This window comes from Drosophila elegans, unplaced genomic scaffold (assembly GCF_018152505.1).
Source record: "Drosophila elegans isolate 14027-0461.03 unplaced genomic scaffold, ASM1815250v1 contig_149, whole genome shotgun sequence".
NCBI lineage: Eukaryota > Metazoa > Arthropoda > Insecta > Diptera > Drosophilidae > Drosophila > Drosophila elegans.
In genome coordinates, this window is record NW_024545513.1 from 3730072 (window position 1) to 3748461 (window position 18390).

General features: G+C 38.5%; 2 protein-coding genes and 1 long non-coding RNA gene across 7 annotated transcripts in view; 2 read left to right on the forward strand and 1 right to left on the reverse strand.

The window, feature by feature from the left end:
- LOC108136213 (inositol-trisphosphate 3-kinase A) overlaps positions 1-12418 on the forward strand; it is a 30853-nt gene extending 18435 nt beyond the window's left edge. For 2 of the 5 annotated variants that reach the window (XM_041710866.1, XM_017257225.2), the window contains exons 2-5: positions 9697-9946; positions 10679-10947; positions 11298-11408; positions 11488-12418. In XM_041710866.1, coding sequence (XP_041566800.1) covers positions 9697-9946; positions 10679-10947; positions 11298-11408; positions 11488-11853 — 996 coding nt within the window. In that variant the 3' untranslated portion in view covers positions 11854-12418. Of the gene's footprint in view, positions 1-2655; positions 2723-4748; positions 8818-9696; positions 9947-10678; positions 10948-11297; positions 11409-11487 lie in introns of those variants that run through there. The other 3 variants (XM_017257221.2, XM_017257224.2, XM_017257222.2) reach the window with 3 other exon arrangements.
- LOC121467992 lies at positions 1731-2459 on the reverse strand. Its single transcript, XR_005977989.1, has 2 exons — positions 2419-2459; positions 1731-2028 (listed from the first exon to the last, which is right to left on the reverse strand). It is a non-coding gene; the product is annotated as an uncharacterized LOC121467992 (long non-coding RNA).
- A 693-nt stretch (positions 12419-13111) lies between the features above and the next one.
- On the forward strand, positions 13112-15344 carry LOC108136216 (peroxiredoxin 1). Its single transcript, XM_017257227.2, has 2 exons — positions 13112-13254; positions 14469-15344. The coding sequence occupies exon 2, from the start codon at positions 14469-14471 to the stop codon at positions 15051-15053; it is 585 nt and encodes a 194-aa protein (XP_017112716.1). The 5' UTR covers positions 13112-13254; the 3' UTR covers positions 15054-15344.
- Positions 15345-18390: the final 3046 nt, after the last annotated feature.

The window sequence follows — 18390 nt, forward strand, 5'->3', positions numbered from 1 at the left end:
AAGAAAATTTTAATCAATAAGGATTTTACATATACAATTATTTTTTATAAAAGCTAAACCTCTTCATGATTTTAACTGGCGCTTTTGTATTGTATTGTCACAGGAATATAATGAAAATAATTAAATAATAATATCTTAATAGGTTACATATACGTATGTAACATTTTGGGCAAATTAACTAAATGCACTTAGTAGTAGACTAAAATTGTGATTATACATAATTTTATTTATAGAAAACCTTCTGTTTTCTAGTTTTTAGTCAGGGCAACATTGTGATAAGTAATTTTGGAAATGGCCAAACTCATTAATAATTTTTGAAAATTGCCCCAAAATGCTAAATTAAAAGACAATCTTAACTATTCCGAGAAAATTAACAAATCTTCGGTTATTACTTATTATATAGTTTGCAAGAAAGTAACAATTTGTAAAAACCGTTTCCACAAACGTGAAGAGTACAAATTTAAACTTATTGATTCCATTTCCCGATCGTTTTTGAGCTTTATTTTTGTCTTTTTGAAAAGCTTTACCTAGGGAGCTTGTCTCCGCTATAACGAAACTCTTCGCTTGGTACTCGTGCTCAATTAGCGATGGTAGAAAGTTAGAGGTAGCTGAACGAAAAATATATTTAAAAATTGTTATCAAGTATATCCTAATGTGCCCAGGATCAATCCTTGACATCCAAAAAACGAATATCAACATTAAATTTTGATAAATCTTGTGGTTCTTTTTCCTGCAACATAAAATTCGGCTTAGAGAATATGTTCTGCAGCTTTCGACTTAAATTAACATTCGTAAAAATTTACGTTACATTATAGTTTTGTCTTTAAATTCGCCAAAAATTAAATTTTCCTACTGTGAGTGCTAATCGATTGGTTATGACTTATACAAGGAGTTATGACTTTCCAACTTTTGAACACTATTTTTAAAAATAGCTGTTATGTGGCTATAATTTGGCTAGAACTGCAGCCCTGACTTGGACTGTTGGACCGGTCCCATTGACGTCACTAGCATCTGCGATAGCGAACGAGAGCGAGGGAGACAAAGAAGAGAAGCTGCTCATGCGTAAAGCGTGTATCGTGTGAAAATGAGATCGTTCAACTGATAAGCGAAATCGGAGAGGAGGCGGGGAAGGTGGGCGGAGTGGGCGGAGGCCTTGAGATTTCGGAAGAGAGCGATCTCACCAGATTTTTGCTTCCCAGGAAGCTTAGCCAAAACTAAAACTCGCAAGAAGATTGCATCCCTACTGCTTATGCAATTTTGATAAATATAGTGATTTCTGTATTTAATGGCCCTAAAAACTTTCTCCTGGAGAAAGTGATTTGTGACTCATATTTAATAAGGATCTGGGTGGCGATCTTAAGAAAGTCTGTTTCTCTTTCCCTGAGCACTTTTCGTTGTGGCTCTTTATTTTTCTTGTATATCTGTTTCTCTCTTGTGATTTTATTTGTTTACCCTAAGCTCATGTACGCTGATTTACAAAGCCAGCTTCCCATGTTCCCATAAACAAACAATGATATGCACTTATTCGTATAACAATGCCCAGACATTATAGGGTAAACACAATATTAGGCTGTGTTTATAATTTTTTAAAGAAACAATAACACACAATTTGTAGGAGCTAAATAAATTGAACTAAAATTTAAGAGTGTTTCGGTATCTACTCTGTTAATTTAAATATCTTAGCCATAATAATTTTGAATTAAACTGTAACATTTTTAGAATGTTGATCATTTGTATTTTTCTCTGTGCAGTGATCACTAAGATCATAATCAGAGAGAACTGATTGCAAGTGTTTATTTTGCTGTATTACATTAGGGAGATTTGACCATATCGTAACGGCATTTTCCGCTGCTGCTTAGGATCTTATTATCATTGACGTCATGGCTTCGATCATTTAATTACGTCATCGCGGGTGAGTCTAGGCCAACTAATGAGCTTTGTCCCCCGGGTTGGGACCCTCTCTCCTCCAGGTGATAATTCTGTGTCTGTATGCATCCAGAAAAATGATCAACTTCTTGTTTTTGATTTCTAGAAGTAGGAATTCAAATAATCATTCTTAGCTTAAGATTTGTTGTATTTGAATTAAGTATATGTAGAGAAGTCAATTTTTTTTTTGACTTTATTAAATGGATTATGGATTAGATGTCAGACTAGTTATTTAAAAACCATAATTCATTTTATAAGACTTAATATGCATTAAATGGATCTCTGGTGAAGCTTTTCACTAAACGCGAATTATTAATCTATCAAAATAATATCGATTGAATATTTTCTATAATTCTTGATTTTTTTTATGAATGTGCCACCCCCAAATCCGCCTGCTCTGCGTTATCAGTGTGAGCACTCAAATTTTCACTGGATTTTGATAGGATTTTGGTAGGGACACACGAAGCAGAATGCTGGTGTTGCTGCTATTACTGTTTCTGCTGTGTAGTTGCAGTTGCTCCTGTGTTGTTGTTGCTGCTGTGTTGTTGCTGTTGCGCTGTTGCTGCTGTTTTGTTGCTGTTGCGGCTATGTTGTTGCCGCTATTGCTGTTGCTGCTGTGCTGTTGCTGCTGTGTTGTTGCTGCTGCTGCTCATCGCCGGCGGAGCTCTCAGCGAGTTCGGTTCGGTTTGGCTCGTTTGGGTTCCGCTTTTTAGAGCAGAGTCGACCAGTTGAGCTTTTGCTGCGATCGCGTGCGGCTGGCTCGGGGTTTCGTCTCTGGGTTTTGTCATTGGTATTGGTATTGTTTTTGCTATTGTTGTTGCTATTGCTGTAGCTAATGCTGTTGCTGTTGGAAGAGTAATATTGCCCGTAGCGCCGACTTTCCGCGTGTGCTTCCACATATCTCTCGCCGCGTCTATTTGTATATATCTTTATATATGTTCGTGTTTTCTCTCTGTGTGTCAAGCCAATGCCAGAGACCGCGTCAAGCGGCCCACCAAAAAAACAACAACAAAAAAAAACAGAAAATCAAAAAAAAATAATAATAAATAATAATAAACAGCAACCAGCCAGCAGCAATATTATTCAGAAAATATTATAATTTTGCCAGTTTTTTAATATATTAATTTTGATTGGTTGCGTGCCTTTTGATTTTTGTATTCAAATTAAATTTAAAGCCGAAAAAAACCTAAACGAAGCAAGCTTGGAAAATTCCACTAAATTCCACTAAATTTATAATTGTTCTTAATTAACAGTTAATTGCTCAAGAGTGTGTGTATAGGATCCAAAAAAAAATCGTTTTAATCGTTTTAGATTAAATTTATTTAGTGTCCATATAATACATATCATAGTAAGAAAAATCTAAGGGAAGATAAAACAAACGATTGCAAAAAAATAATAATCATACTTAATTAAAAGTTAACTGCCATATTGCGTGTGTATTTCGTTTTGAAGCTATATTTTATATAACCATACTTAATTAATTAGATTTTGAACCATTTTTCTATATATTATAGATTTAACAAAAATGTATTTGCCAGGCAGCTTTTTTACAATTTATTATCTATATGATTTGTGTGCTTATTTTTCGAATTTGTATATTTATTTTAAAGATAATGGTATATTGGTGATAATGCTGTTATATGTACAAACTGAAGACAAATGAAATTCAATTAATTTTACTGGCACTTTCGAATCAATATTAATCAAAATGAATAACATGTGTGACAGCTGTTTTTTTACTGTGTTCTAATTGTAACTTAAACACAAATTTCAAAAGAACCAAGTGGCAAGTTGTCGAATCTGAAATGTGTTGCTGCTGTTTCGTGATGCCGCTGTCATTGTAAAGTGTGTTAATTGAAGCACGCGCCAAAGCCCCTCAAAAGAGAGAGACAGCTAGAATCGGAGTGAGGGAGAGAGGAGAGATGGAGGGAGACATCAGGCGGCAGACAGAACTCTTATACTAGATGACTGAAATAGCGAACTGACTTTTGCACCGAAAATCCGAGTATTCAGGTTTATGTAAACATTTACACACTATATAAACGACGTCAATAAGAACGCCCCTACCAGAAACCAAACCCCCCTCCCGCCCAAATAAACCCCATTCAAATTGAGTGCTACGCAATTTGGGAGCAACACCCACATCCACACCCACCCAATAACACCCAATAACACCCAACAACACCTCCCCCTTCCCAAAAATAAATTGTGAATTATATAATTGAAGAGCCAGCACCTTCAGATATCGTGTTCATTTGCGTACGTACAGCGAATTCGGCAATTGAAGCTCATTAAGTAGCCAAAAATGGAACTAAATCACCCCTCACCCTCCCCTTTAATTGGCGCTTGATCGTTTCAATAACATCCGCCCAACCACCCACATCCCGAGGCCCAAAACCGTATCTGAATCCAAAACCGAAAACCGTAAACCGAATCCCCGAAACCAAAATCCATTCTGTGCGTCAATGGCGCACACCGAAAAAAAAAACATTAGCAGATCCATATTTAATGTCAAGTTTAGCTTTGTCCTGCACACAAAACGAATTGTTAAATAAAATCGGGGATTACCATTAATTTTTTTAAATTTTTTTATTGGAAATGTATACATATCTTCCTTTAATGTAACTCTATACTTAGGTCCTTAGTTATTGGGTATTTTTCTTAGCTTTACGTATATTTCTATATTCCTTGGAATATACGGTTTTCAAAATAGCAATCTGAGATTTCTTTTTGTTTTAGTGTGAAAATATATAGTTTTGGGCTTGAGAATTTTAAAATATATATTTTATTTTAAAAAGGGTAATGTCAATATATAAATATTTTTTAGTTTGAAACATATTGAACTTTTAAAAATCAGTTCCATTTCGATTTTGAAAGCTAACAATACATTTTTCAGTGCTCGAAATGAAGAAGAGAAACAGAGACTCACACTCAGAGAAATGAAAAGAGCGAGGGTGATAAAGAGAGGAGAGGAGGTTGACAGCAAATTGTTTACTTTATTAATTTTAAGCTTTTGGTAGTTAAAAAAAGAAAAAAAATAAATAAATACAGAAAGAAATTGTTATGTGAATGTGAATGGCGCGCATTAAGCTCGTTGTGTCCATTTTTGGTGAGTGGGTGGTGCTGTTAATTTGAGGGGGGACTAGAGGACAGAGGGGAATGAGGAGTGGGGAGTGGGGTGGGTGGATTTCATGGGGAGGGCTGCCAAGTTGGGGTTGCACTACCCCATAACGTACCCCCGCAAAACTCACATCCAGACACACGATCTAATGTATCTATATGCATAGTAGATAGCGCGATATATCGAGTCGTTATCGTTTTTGTGGCTTTTGTTGCCATTGCCATTACTATAGCCATTCATAGTTGTCGCTGGTGTTGACGGCATCGAAGATTGTACAATTGTTTTTATTAGATAACAAGCAAATTGGTATTTAAAACGGATCGCAATCCAAAACCAAGCCCAGCCAGATGGAAATATAAAGATAACGAAAGATAAGACAAAGAGTGCTCTCTGATAAAAGGTAGGATGTAAATGAAAAATTAAATGTAAATAGCAGACCCAAGGAATATAGGAAATCTTTTATAAAGAAATGTTTCAATCTTAAATTGATTAGTGCTTCCTATAAATAACTTTTTCTGTACTCAAATAGCAAGTCGCATTAAATAAAGAAATATCACACATACGTCATAACTGGCTGATCTATATATATAATAATAATACAATAGGAACTAAGGAAAGAAAGTTCGATGAAGACTATTTCAGTAAATCGGAAACATTGGAAATAATGATTTATAAATAGCATTGGTCACTGTCTTTCAAACAATAATCAATAATGCTAAAGTAAAATTAAAAGGAAACATTGTCAGGTAACTTTAACTTAACTTGGACTTGGATCACCCAAGTATTTAGTAAAACACCATTGCCCTTAACGGCAAGAAATAAGTACTCATTTAGTACAAGCCCTTGCTGAGAATTAGTACTAGATTTCAAACACATCCACTCATATATCCTATACCAACTATTTGGTATGAGGTTGTTAGCCTTTCGTAGAACTGAACCACATAAAACCCTTTTCAAGTTAAAACCTGATCGGCATTACATTGATTGATCAACCTTAAGTTTAGAATACTCTGTAGTTAGCGAACCAGTGAATGTTCTGGAAGAACTGATACACTCGAAACCCTTGTCCCACTTACATACACTTAGTATTCAAGCCCTTGCATGGGCAACCCCTGACTTTGGTTTGGAATTAGATAAGCCAAATATATAGTAGTCGATCGTTAAGTAGTACCCTAAGCGTTACGATCTATACTTGATATGGGTAGTACCAAAGTTCTTCAGACATGTGGTTGCTACTGATGTTGCTGATGTTGCTGTTGCTGTTGTTCGTGTTGCTGCTGTTATTGTTTTTGTTTTTGTTAGTCTTGCTGTTGTTACTTCGTTATCGCCTCGCGACGACGGCGTCAACATTTGCAAATGACGTCAAATGTTATAAAGAAATTTCAGTTCGTATATGTAGGTATATATGGTAGGAGATATATACCTAAATGTATTGTATGTACATACGAATATTCGGTATAGGTATATTGTTGCTGTTGCTGTTGCTGTTGTGCACTGGCGTAACTGGATAGCCGCGTCGCTGGCATTTCCATTATTATCATAATGTGCTGTTCGATTTGGGTTTCGGATTGGATTGGATTGCCTTGCCCGACTCTGGGCGGTTTCGCTTGTGGTTGCTTGTGGCTGGTTGCTAGTTGCTGGTTGCTGATTGCTACTAGGTGTTGCTGCTTGCCGGTTGCCGCCAGTTTCCCCATTTTGCCAGCTTCTAGCTGTTGGATGCCGCAGATGGAGCTGCCAAGATGCCAACACGCTCCGACAATGCCTACTTAGTTTCTATAGTCTGTCTTTACTTTTTTAAATTTTTTTTATTTTTTTCACTTTTGCGGGCTGTGTTACATGGCACATACATATATATGTATTTAATTTAATCAATTTTGATTGATGTGTGCGCATTACAGCAGCAGCAGCAGCAGCAGCAGCAACAACATCAACCCAAAAGCAGTCAAAGGCCAAAAATCCAGCTGCAACGAAGCGATAATACCCTGATAGAAAAGGGATTTCGAATTATTTTCCCTCCAAAAACTCTAGAGTACAAGCTCTAAATTAATTTTGGAAACCCCAAAAAAAGTCTCTCCCTTTTAGACATTCCTTAAGAACTTTTTTTCGGCTTGTAGGTCTGTAAATACATAATTTTTAGAGCAGCATCAAATATAATATGAAGCTTTATTAGGTCAAAACAAAGGCCATATTTTAAAATACTTAATGACTATTGAAACTAATTCACACGCGAAAAATGTAATATTTGTCAAAAATTTTTGTTGGAATAGATTTTTGTCGTTTGGAAAATAACAACAAATTTCGAAGCCTTTTTTTTGGAATGCCTACTTGATTTATTAGGTGTTTACAATTTGTTTTGTTATGGTTGTGTAGCTTTTTGTAGCATTTTGCTTCTTTATTATTATTATAAGGGTGAAAGCTTATATTAAGTGCTCTCATTTTGTTTAAGAGACAATCAATTTAGTGGATTGTTTAAAGTGTTGGGACTAAACACGATTTTTGTTAAGGGTTCAACTAAAGGTTACCCAACCTTTGATTGGAGGGTATTTGGTTGGTAGGGAGACCCATTGCTTGGGTTGTTAATAAGACAGATGCGGTTTTTAGGCGCGAACAAGTTCGCAAATAAGCAGAAACCGAAATGCAGTCCCAGCTCTCCAACTCTCTGACTTCGACTTCTCTATAAACACAATCTCTATCTGCAATTTTTGATACCCACACTTGCAGAGGCGGTTGGTTAATTCGCTAAAGCTATAAACTTCCACTGATGCACTTAACCGAGTGCCGTGGGCCAGATTCCATGTAAAATGTCCGTGTGCGCCCTCAATCCCAATCAAAATAATCAGAAGCCAAAGAACCAGACAACGAGATTACCGTCCTTGGCAACCGGAAACGGCAACGGCACCGGAAACGGAAGTGGTGTAGCCAAAGCAAAGGGTTCCATAACGCCACCCACTCCGCCACCCTCGCCACAAGTACGGATCTACGAGGATTTCGACAGGATGAGCGCCAAGGAGGTGTACTATAACGAAGCGGGCAAGAAGGTCACCGTGAAGCTGCTCCACTTTCCCGATGTTCCACCTGAGGAGATATCCAAGCTGAAATTCGCAGACGATGATGATGATGATGATGATGGTAATGGTGAGGATGCAAATGGCGTGATGGGTGATGATGCCGATGAGGCCGATGAGGATAGCGATACCGGAAGGCGACCCAATTCGGGGGGCAGTGAGACGGAAACGCAAAAGGGTCAAGGATCAGAGGCCATGCCCAGCGCCTCCTCGTCGAAGAAGATATTTCGCCGCAAACTCTCCGGCAATAATATGCAGCCCCGGAAGTGCAGCCTAGCCTTTGCCCAGGCCCACGGAATTCGCCAGCGGGCCGAGAAGAAGCTATCGATGCCCACTATAAGCATAACGGCCAATTCGGGCGAACATATGGCCCACAATTGTGGCCTGGGTCGATTGGGCTTGGGCTTGGGTCGGAAGCTGTCGCAGCAGCACTCGCTGCCCCTGGAATCGCCCGGTTCACCCGGCTCACCCGGCTCACCCACCACGAACGTGGGTCCGAGGCGATCGCATTCACCACTGGGCCAGAGCCTCTGCCCCGGCTACATCCAGTACTCCAAGTCCCTGCTGGAGGTGCCCATGCCCCGGGACTACGGGTACGCCAGCAGCGATGATCTCAGCTCTGAGTGGGACTCGGATGTGTCCACTTCGGCGGCCGGCTCGGCAACCGGATCCGGCTCCTCAACTCAGGCCACAGCAGCCAAGAAGGTAGGATATCTAGGTATCCAGATATCTAGATACAAATCTCAAACAAAATAAACGGTTTGTATCTGGGATCATTCACTGATATATAAATGGAATGGCTGTTGAGAATTTCAACTTGAAATTGATACAAATAAATAAATACCATGCATATTAAATTGCATGATCTAATATTAAAAATATTTCAATTAATGTGAAAAATTGTTTAAAAATTTTAAGTGCATCATATTTAAGTTTAATGAGGCTTAATCTTAAATTATTATATTAAAATCAGTTCCGAAAATAGTCAAACATAATATATACAAAAATTTTATGTATTCATACCATATTTTTCAAAGTCTTATTTTTTAATGCTACAACCTAATTAGTAGAGAACAAATAATTTATTTCCACGTGATTTTTCAGCTGGTTAACTGGTATTTACATATGAATAATGGCTTGAATAATGAGAGCTCAGCTGAAAAATCAGGGCATAAAATTGGGTCTTTAGTCAGCTGTCTTTTGTAATTTATTTTTCTGTTTTTATTCCAATACACAAATAAATTAGTTACTGAGACAAAAGCAATTTAAACCAACATTTAAGTACCAGAATAATATGTTCTTAGCAACGGTAATGTGTTTTGTAAAATAGAGCAAAAGAAAATAGCAAATAAAAACCTAAATATATATAAATCAATTTATAATTTTATCTATAAATGCTTGAATATAATAATTTTCATTTAGATATTAAGGATCTACATTTAAAATTATTTATAAACTTTATATGGATGTAAATTTTTTTTGGTATTCCTATGAGGTATTTATAAATTATAATAATTATTGGCATATAGAAACAAAAAACTCTGAACCCATTGATTAATTGATATACCCCCCTGATCTTTGCAGAGCTCCGGCTGGCGGAAGATCCGCAACATCGTTCAGTGGACGCCCTTCTTCCAAACGTACAAGAAGCAGCGTTATCCATGGGTCCAGCTGGCCGGACACCAGGGCAACTTCAAGGCGGGTCCCGAACCGGGCACTGTGCTCAAGAAGTTGTGCCCCAAGGAGGAGGAGTGCTTCCAGATCCTCATGCAGGATCTCCTCAGGCCCTATGTGCCCGTTTACAAGGGCCAGGTGACCAGCGAGGATGGCGAACGTAAGTTAGGAATGGTGGATCCCATTATCTAAATAACAAATAAGAATATTTCCCTGACTATCTTTCTGATTTTGAAAAATTGAAAAAAATTAAGGGGTAACATCCTTTTTTTTGTTAGTGAAAATGGATCAGAATCATACATTTTCAGCTTTGAATGCCAATCGATTGGAAATTGTGTTTCGAGTTCAAAAAGCTATGACGTTGCATTATTGGGCCACAAATTGCACTTCTTAGGTGGAATCCGGATCAGTACTTTTCGAAAAAAAAGTATTTTTCAAGCGTTTATTTTTTGTCATAACTTGGTCTAAAATAGATCCACAATTGAAAATCGAACTGTTTTGTATAGGTAAGGACTTTAGGAATCGATATCTTTGACTGACTGACTGATTTTGAACATTTTATTTTTTAGCCAATTTTTACATTTTTTATTTATTTGCAAAAAATGATCAAAAATTAAAATGTTCAGCTTTTAACGCCAATCGATTGGGGACTTCATAACGAGCGCAACGAGGTATTACATTGCATTATTGGGTCAATATTTACATTTTTATGGTCAAAATACTGATACTTTCTGTCGAAAAATTTGTCTTCTTGGGTTGAACGCATAAGTGAAATCGAAATGAATTTAGGGTTTTTTAAATGTTTTGCTTAGACCGAAAACTATTTTTGGCTCTGCAAATGAGTTTTATTTTCAAATTATAATCTAATCTACATCTTTGACTTCTTCGCCAGTCTACCTGCAGTTGCAGGATCTGCTGAGCGACTATGTGCAGCCGTGCGTGATGGACTGCAAGGTGGGCGTGCGCACCTATCTGGAGGAGGAGCTGTCCAAGGCCAAGGAGAAGCCCAAGCTGCGCAAGGACATGTACGACAAGATGATCCAGATCGACGGCCACGCCCCCACCGCCGAGGAGCACGCGGCCAAGGCGGTTACCAAGCCGCGATACATGGTCTGGCGGGAGACCATCTCCAGCACGGCCACGCTGGGATTCCGCATTGAGGTGGGTTTACCTTTAATTCTAATTTTTAATTTAATGTGTATTTTATTGACTCTGGTTTCGACAATAAGAACTCGTAGAGTTTTACATTTAATCAATTGAGTTGTTCGTTTATAAACTCATTGCAAGGTCTATGTTGTCTTCACTATTTATTCCAATTCGGCATTTATTTCGCATCTCGGTTTATACAAATGCAAGCTTATTGACTTTTTCCATGACTGCTACTAAAAACAAATCAAGGAACGTCATTTGATTTCAATTAATAAGTAAAAAAGAAAAATTATACTGTTTTAAGGATTATCTATATTTTTTATATTCGGCTAAATAATCTATTGAATAATTTACTTTTGCAGGGCATCAAGAAGAGCGATGGCACCAGTTCCAAAGATTTCAAAACGACGAAGTCGCGCGAACAAATCAAGTTGGCCTTTGTCGAGTTCCTCAGCGGTCATCCCCACATTCTGGTGGGTATTTGATAACCAAACATATAGTGTTGCATGATATTAACTTGGGGAATTCCCTGCCTTGCGCTTTTTTTTACAGCCCCGCTACATTCAGCGTCTGCGAGCAATACGCGCCACTTTGGCCGTATCGGAGTTCTTCCAGACACACGAGGTCATCGGCAGCTCCCTGCTCTTCGTGCACGACCAGACCCACGCCAGCATCTGGCTAATCGACTTCGCGAAAACGGTGGAGCTGCCGCCGCAGCTGCGGATCGACCACTACTCCGCCTGGAAGGTGGGCAACCACGAGGATGGCTATCTCATCGGGATCAACAATCTCATCGACATCTTTGTGGAGCTGCAGGCGGCCATGGAAGCGGAGGCATCGTCCATCCCCACTGCACCATCGCCAGTTCCTGGCGGCGGCGATCATGAGGATGAGCAGGCGGTGGAAGACAAGCCCTGATGTGGGTTTTAAGGGGGCTTCGGGGCTGGGCCCCAAGACAAAGACATTTCCACTTCCACTCCTACTTCCCGATTCGATTACTACCCAAAATTCCTAGTCTAAGCTAACTACTATATATTTTTTTTTTGTTTTTTTTACAACAGTTTGCGTACATTTAACCCCTTAAGTTTAAAATCAAAGACTGAAAACACAATATGCATACATACACATACATGTATGTATTTTTACTATATGATATGCGTGTAGGAAATATATAGTCTAGCTTATGTATACATTATGTGCTGCTGCTGGAACCGCTGTTCTGTAGTGTAATTTATTTACATTTATTTATCCAAAAAATACACTTTTGGCGAATCCCCGAGAGATCCGAATAGCTAGTGCTTGGAGAACACCATACGCAGGCATCCAAAACTGTCGATTGTCGATCGCAACGATGGCGATACGAAAAGTGACCAAGAACACCCAACGCGCAACAAGAGCTTAGTTTTAGACATTAATGTACTGGTTATGCGAATACCTACTAAATACTACTAATTGTGCACTATTAAATTCAGTTAAACCAGAAGGTATTTGTATTATTTAATATGTGGGATAAGTAACAGGAGATATTTGCTAATTTATTATTGCTTGAACATAATGGTGTATCTTTTCAAAAAAGAATTGCATTTATTTATAGGTACCATCAGTTTAGTTGCAATTAATTCAACAAATTTGTTATGATCCAATGACGTACGCTTTCATTACTTCAGTAATATAATGTTTTGGGCTTTTCTAAAATGTAACATTTTTAATCGGGTGTTTTGTTGTCGTATTTTTAAGAAGGTTTAGAATTAATTAACTAAACATTTGGATACTATATATTTTTGTAGCTCTGTTTACTGTTTTTTGTTTTGTTTCTTAATTTTGTTAAGACCTCGACATATTTTGAAAAAAGTAAGCATTTAAAACCATTAAACTAGTAAATATAATTTTCATGATATGTAATTTAAACCATTTGAATTGAAAAAACTGGGATATCGATAACAGCCAAGAATTTGTGTTTACAGTGGGTTCGCGTCACCGCTAGAATTCGTTCAAGATTTAAATAAAGGTTGGTGTCTATGATTTGTGCTTATTTCGGCAAAGGTTCTATTTTGACAAAACGCTAGAGATGGGAAAACCTCGATGTTGCCCCGCCAAACATCGATGAAACCGATTTTTTGAAAACATCGATGCTGACATCGATGATGGCATCGATATTCCTCCGCCGCTATACTATAAGCTATAGTTTCACGATCCAGTCCCTGATTCGCGAATTTTTACCCGAGCCGAAAGGTCTGTGCTAGAACTGCAGCTAGAGATAACCCACGCGGAAGTCGAGCAATTACCGATTCGTTTAACAGTTACTGAACTAAAGTAAAAGTGAGTGCTTTCAACGATGAACAGGTCGCTAATTCTGGGCAAAGTCAGGGAGAAATTGCGGGAGAGCGTAAGATTGTAACACACTAATATGTGTTGTCTGTGGATGTGCAAAAAAAATAGATGATGTTGTTGGGTCGCCAGATTCGACTCGAGATTATTTCACAAGTTTTCGCACCGCACCGAGAGCATAGTTTCCTCTTTTATTCAAAGTATTTTTTTTCTTTATTGGCACGTCCGTCGCACACACATACACACATGCTTAGCCGGCAAAAAAAAGGGGGGAAAAAGAAATCAAATTGAGAGGAAAATATTTGGCAATTCAGAAATATTTGTAATTAATTCGCTACAATTCGTAGCGTTCATTACATGGCCAAAAGTTATGCGAACGTGCCGAAAGTTCAAGAATTTGTGGACTAATTTATTATTCCGGGTTTCTTCCATTTCATGCCTTCGTCAGCCATTTTGTAGAGTTCAGCTTTTCTTCTCTTCAAATCCCCCTATTTTATGGCGAAATATCTGGAAAAGGGCAATTACACTTAAACTCATATAATTGCCACATTAGTTCGTTGAGTTATACAGACTTCCAGAGAGGTATGAGCTTTGCCTTTTTTGATTTTTCAACTTTAAAACGATTGTTGTTGGCCCTATCTACAAAATCAAATTACAATTGAGAAATTTTGAAGTCTTGCTTAAATAATATAAAGTCTCATTAGAATTTGAAATTTTAAAATAAATATTTAAATTTTTAAAAAACTATAACTATAAACGATTATTAGAGAAATTAAGATATTTAAATATAAAAGAATTTTAATTAAATTTTAAAACAATTTTTTTTTAACATTTCTCTGTTACAAAATTGTAAATGTGGTTTTTTTTTCTAATAAATTAATAGAAAATTCAGTTTTTTAAATTTATAAATTACAATTTCGAACCAGTGGTACGAAAACTTAAGCCAGTTAGGGCAATAAATGTTTTTTCATTTACAATAATCAATATGAGTATTAGTGTTAGACAGGCAAGATTATAATAATTTTGTATAGTTATAGGCAGCTTTAGCCGGAAACTCGATTTTAACAGGAGGTACGGGGGATTTTTCTAATCAAGTTCTTGAGATAAGGAGACTTACAAAGCACCATGTTTTTGCTATTACTCGTTCCTTTAGAGTGGCTTTTTCGACTTTTTTGTGATGTGTAAACCCTTTTGAACCCTTACAGATGCCCCAGCTACAGAAGCCAGCTCCCGAATTCTCCGGCACCGCCGTCGTCAACGGCGTGTTCAAGGACATCAAGCTGAGCGACTACAAGGGCAAGTACCTGGTACTGTTCTTCTATCCGCTGGACTTCACCTTTGTGTGCCCCACCGAGATCATTGCCTTCTCGGAGAGCGCCGCCGAGTTCCGCAAGATCAACTGCGAGGTGATTGGCTGCTCCACGGACAGCCAGTTCACCCATCTGGCTTGGATCAATACGGCCAGGAAGCAGGGCGGTCTGGGCAGCATGGACATCCCGCTGCTGGCCGACAAGTCGATGAAGGTGGCCCGCGACTACGGAGTGCTCGACGAGGAGACTGGCATTCCCTTCCGCGGCCTGTTCATCATCGATGACAAGCAGAACTTGCGCCAGATCACTGTCAACGATCTGCCCGTGGGTCGCAGTGTGGAGGAGACCCTGCGCCTCGTGCAGGCCTTCCAATACACCGACAAGTACGGTGAGGTCTGCCCGGCCAACTGGAAGCCCGGCAAGAAGACCATGGTGGCAGATCCCACCAAGTCCAAGGAGTACTTCGAGACCACCTCCTAAGCAAAGAGAAGCTACCGCCATCGGCGGGGGCTGCTCCTGGCGAGCAGGAGCGGATTCGAATCGCAACACCCCCGCCTGTGCAAATACATATAATATATACATATATCCTACATATTAACCCTAGAGCGTAGTGAGAAGAAACTGTGAAGCACCTCTTTCCCTGCAACAACCAACTATCCCACAAAAAACACCTGCAGCAGCTAAGCGGAAAGTGATTGTTCTTTTGTGTGCTTTTTTTTTTTTTTGTAATGAACCATAATTCACCACAATAAATGATTGTACGGAAGAGAATGCATGCACGTGGTTCTTTATCAGGGGGTGGCGGGCGGACTTTCGCCTCAAACCTCTGCGCTTATCGCACCGGGAACACATTTCCACAAAAAAAAGTTGGAAAAAATAGAGGTGTATGCGGCGTACTTATCACCGTCTGCGACTGGCAGTTGCGAAATAAGAAATAAACTGAATCAGAGTGCTAAGAAAGCCCCGATGAGACAGTGACGTCGGGGCAGCTGCACAGAGAGAAATAAGGCATTGTAATGAAAAAGTATTAAATTGCTGAACCATGGAGGCTATATTCTATACCGACCTGACTAAAGGCCTATAAATGCACTTTTAAAACTGCTGATCTATTTGAGCTGATACTAATTAATATGTATATGCAATATTTTCTCCAAGTGCAGCAACAGCCGTTGGTGACACAGTAACCGAGTGCACAATTCCCGTTTTGTTACCACCCATTACCAAGGCAGCCGGCAGCATTTCAATGTTAAGTGCAAGCGAGAGTCGTCTAGTTGACGTGGATCCCTTGTCTTGAGGCTTGCATATAAAGCGGGTCTTGACTCTGTTGTATGTTATTATATACATACATATATATATATATATATAGATATATTTGTGTTTCTGTTAGCTCTCCAGTTACCTAGTAGTCTCCCCTTGCCCATGGTTCAACTATTACGTGTAGTGAGCGGGACATCAGACGACGTGTCTTCGTCGGATCTCCATCTCTATCTAAAGCGCCTCCATCGAAACTAGTTTCTCCACATGATGGGTGTATATGTATAAACAAACGTACCTGGGTGCCCAATGAATACATCTACATTTCCGACCAGCTGCGAGGCAGTGAAAAAGCTTTTGGAACCTTCTGGAGAAAAAAAGTAACCCTTTTCCAACGCCAAGTGGTGCGATCTGATCCGTCGTTAGTTTTTGCTGGATCGGTAGGGTATGGCCGACTCATTCCGGCAGTAACGTTGCGTTTGCCATTATCAGTCTGCTAATTTTGCGATACGATACTCAAGTTCACTTTACACACAATGGAAGTTAACATAAAATAGCCCCATAATGGCTTTCCCTGTTTAGACCACACTGTTTTTGCTTTAGCTTGAAGGGGAAAGAATTGGTTTATGTGTTTTATAAAAACATTTGCAAGTAACTACTTCTTAGAATGGCTCAAGTAAGGGCACCCCTTCTTCGTGATGTCTAAACTGCTCGATTGCCAATCGTTTTTACCTGAGCTTGTTTTGCCAAGTTGTTCAGAAAACGCTCTATTCATATTCATCAGTCGCACGACAGCTGCAAAAAGAGATTGCTTCTGCTGAATCATTGCATCCAAAACCCAAACCGGCACAAAAAGTTACAGAAATATACAACAATCTTGGTCTGAGCCCGATTTCTATGCCAACTGGCCTATTGAGGGCGTTGCAAATGCCATTGTCGGCGACTTTCAATGGGCCAATAAATAGGAATCGATAGTTATTGGTTGAGGCGATGCCTGAATAACGCACTTGCTCTAATGGAATTTCACCCGGCCGAATGATGCAGCAATTGCAAGTGGGTGGGAAAAATGCCCCTGATATACATATACCATATGCCAATCGCTGGAAGTCAGTATCCGTAAAACAAGTACATACACAAACAGCTAAGGGGAAAATAATAGTTGTAATTGTAGTAAGTTAATAATTAAGAAAACCAATTTAACACCTGAAATCATCAGAAATGGAATTTAATAATTATTGACATAAAAGGGTTATTGAATTGATTACTGCAAGACCCGCAATTAGATATTCCTATATTATTCTTTATTAGAAAAATGAAGCCTTACCATTCTCACAGGTCTGTAAATAGGTAATATCATCTGAAAAATACTGCGGGGTAACTCATATAACCACAAACATAAAAATGTAAGAATCTAAAGTTGATTAAAAGCCAATTAATATTAATATTATAATTAATTGCTTAAAACTTTAGAAAATTGGAACTAGTTTTCTAACAACAACGTTTAGCAATATGTTGTAGTGCTGTCTGTGGCGTAATTTGATTATTTTATAGACTGATAACTCGTAATCGGGAGGCATTTTCTGTGGTATTAGTTATATCAGTTGGAATGGGTCGTGCGGAATGACATGCCCGAAATGGCAAATTCCGCCATATTGTGGGCTGCATTAATCAATGGTTCGACCTTTCAATTACCTCTGCGATAAGGATATGCGGAGGTGTGTTGGCCAAGTTCAATTATTCTCCAGTTGTAGTCGGCCCTCCCCGAAAAAGATAACGCCAGATGGATAAGGACTTGAACTCATCAATTACCTTTATTCTAAGCCGCACGCAACACCGATATCGCTCGGTAGCCAATATGAAGTTTAATTGCATCGCAATTGTCCACATATTGAAATCGTATTTGTGTCAGGATACGAATCGGATTGATATAATTGAATTTCCAATATGCAATCAACTCAAATTTAACGGCTTCTAGAAAAAGCCGCAAAGTAGGCAATAAAATGTATGTGGTTTGAATTGTGTAAATAGTGTTGAACAAAACGCAAGCTTTGGGTGATTAGAGTGAGTTTTAAGGCACTTACCACCAGGGCTGCAGGCTACTGAATTCGCAGCCCGCCAATTTTAGATAGTTTTTGAATGTCGTTAAAAAAATGTAAAAGGACCGTAAAAACATGCATTTTTGAATTAAAAGCCTGGGAAATAGTAGCCGAACGATAGAATGTCATGCATGTTTGGATTCGTAATGAAATTTCCATTCAAATGGCATTCACAGCTTAAGTTTTTCTAGTTTTTAAAATTTTGGCAGAATAGGAGAACTCCTTATAAGAAAATGCAAAAATTGGTCATTTTGAAAAAAACAGCTTTGAAAATTCGTTTTTTATATCAAAATAATATGATTTTTTTGTAAATCGGTTGGGATTGTTTTTAAAGGTTCCCAGCTGTATAAAACAGTCACTGTTATGGCTATGCGTCTTATTTTGGCCAAGTTACAACAAAAAGACTCTTTGGAATTGTTTAATTTTCTAATTTCTCCAAAATCCCAAAAAACACATTTTTGTGTCAA

What these genes read in the sequence shown, in the direction of transcription:
- LOC108136216 (XM_017257227.2), top strand. Translation starts at nt 14,469, where the DNA reads ATGCCCCAGCTACAGAAGCCAGCTCCCGAATTCTCCGGCACCGCCGTC.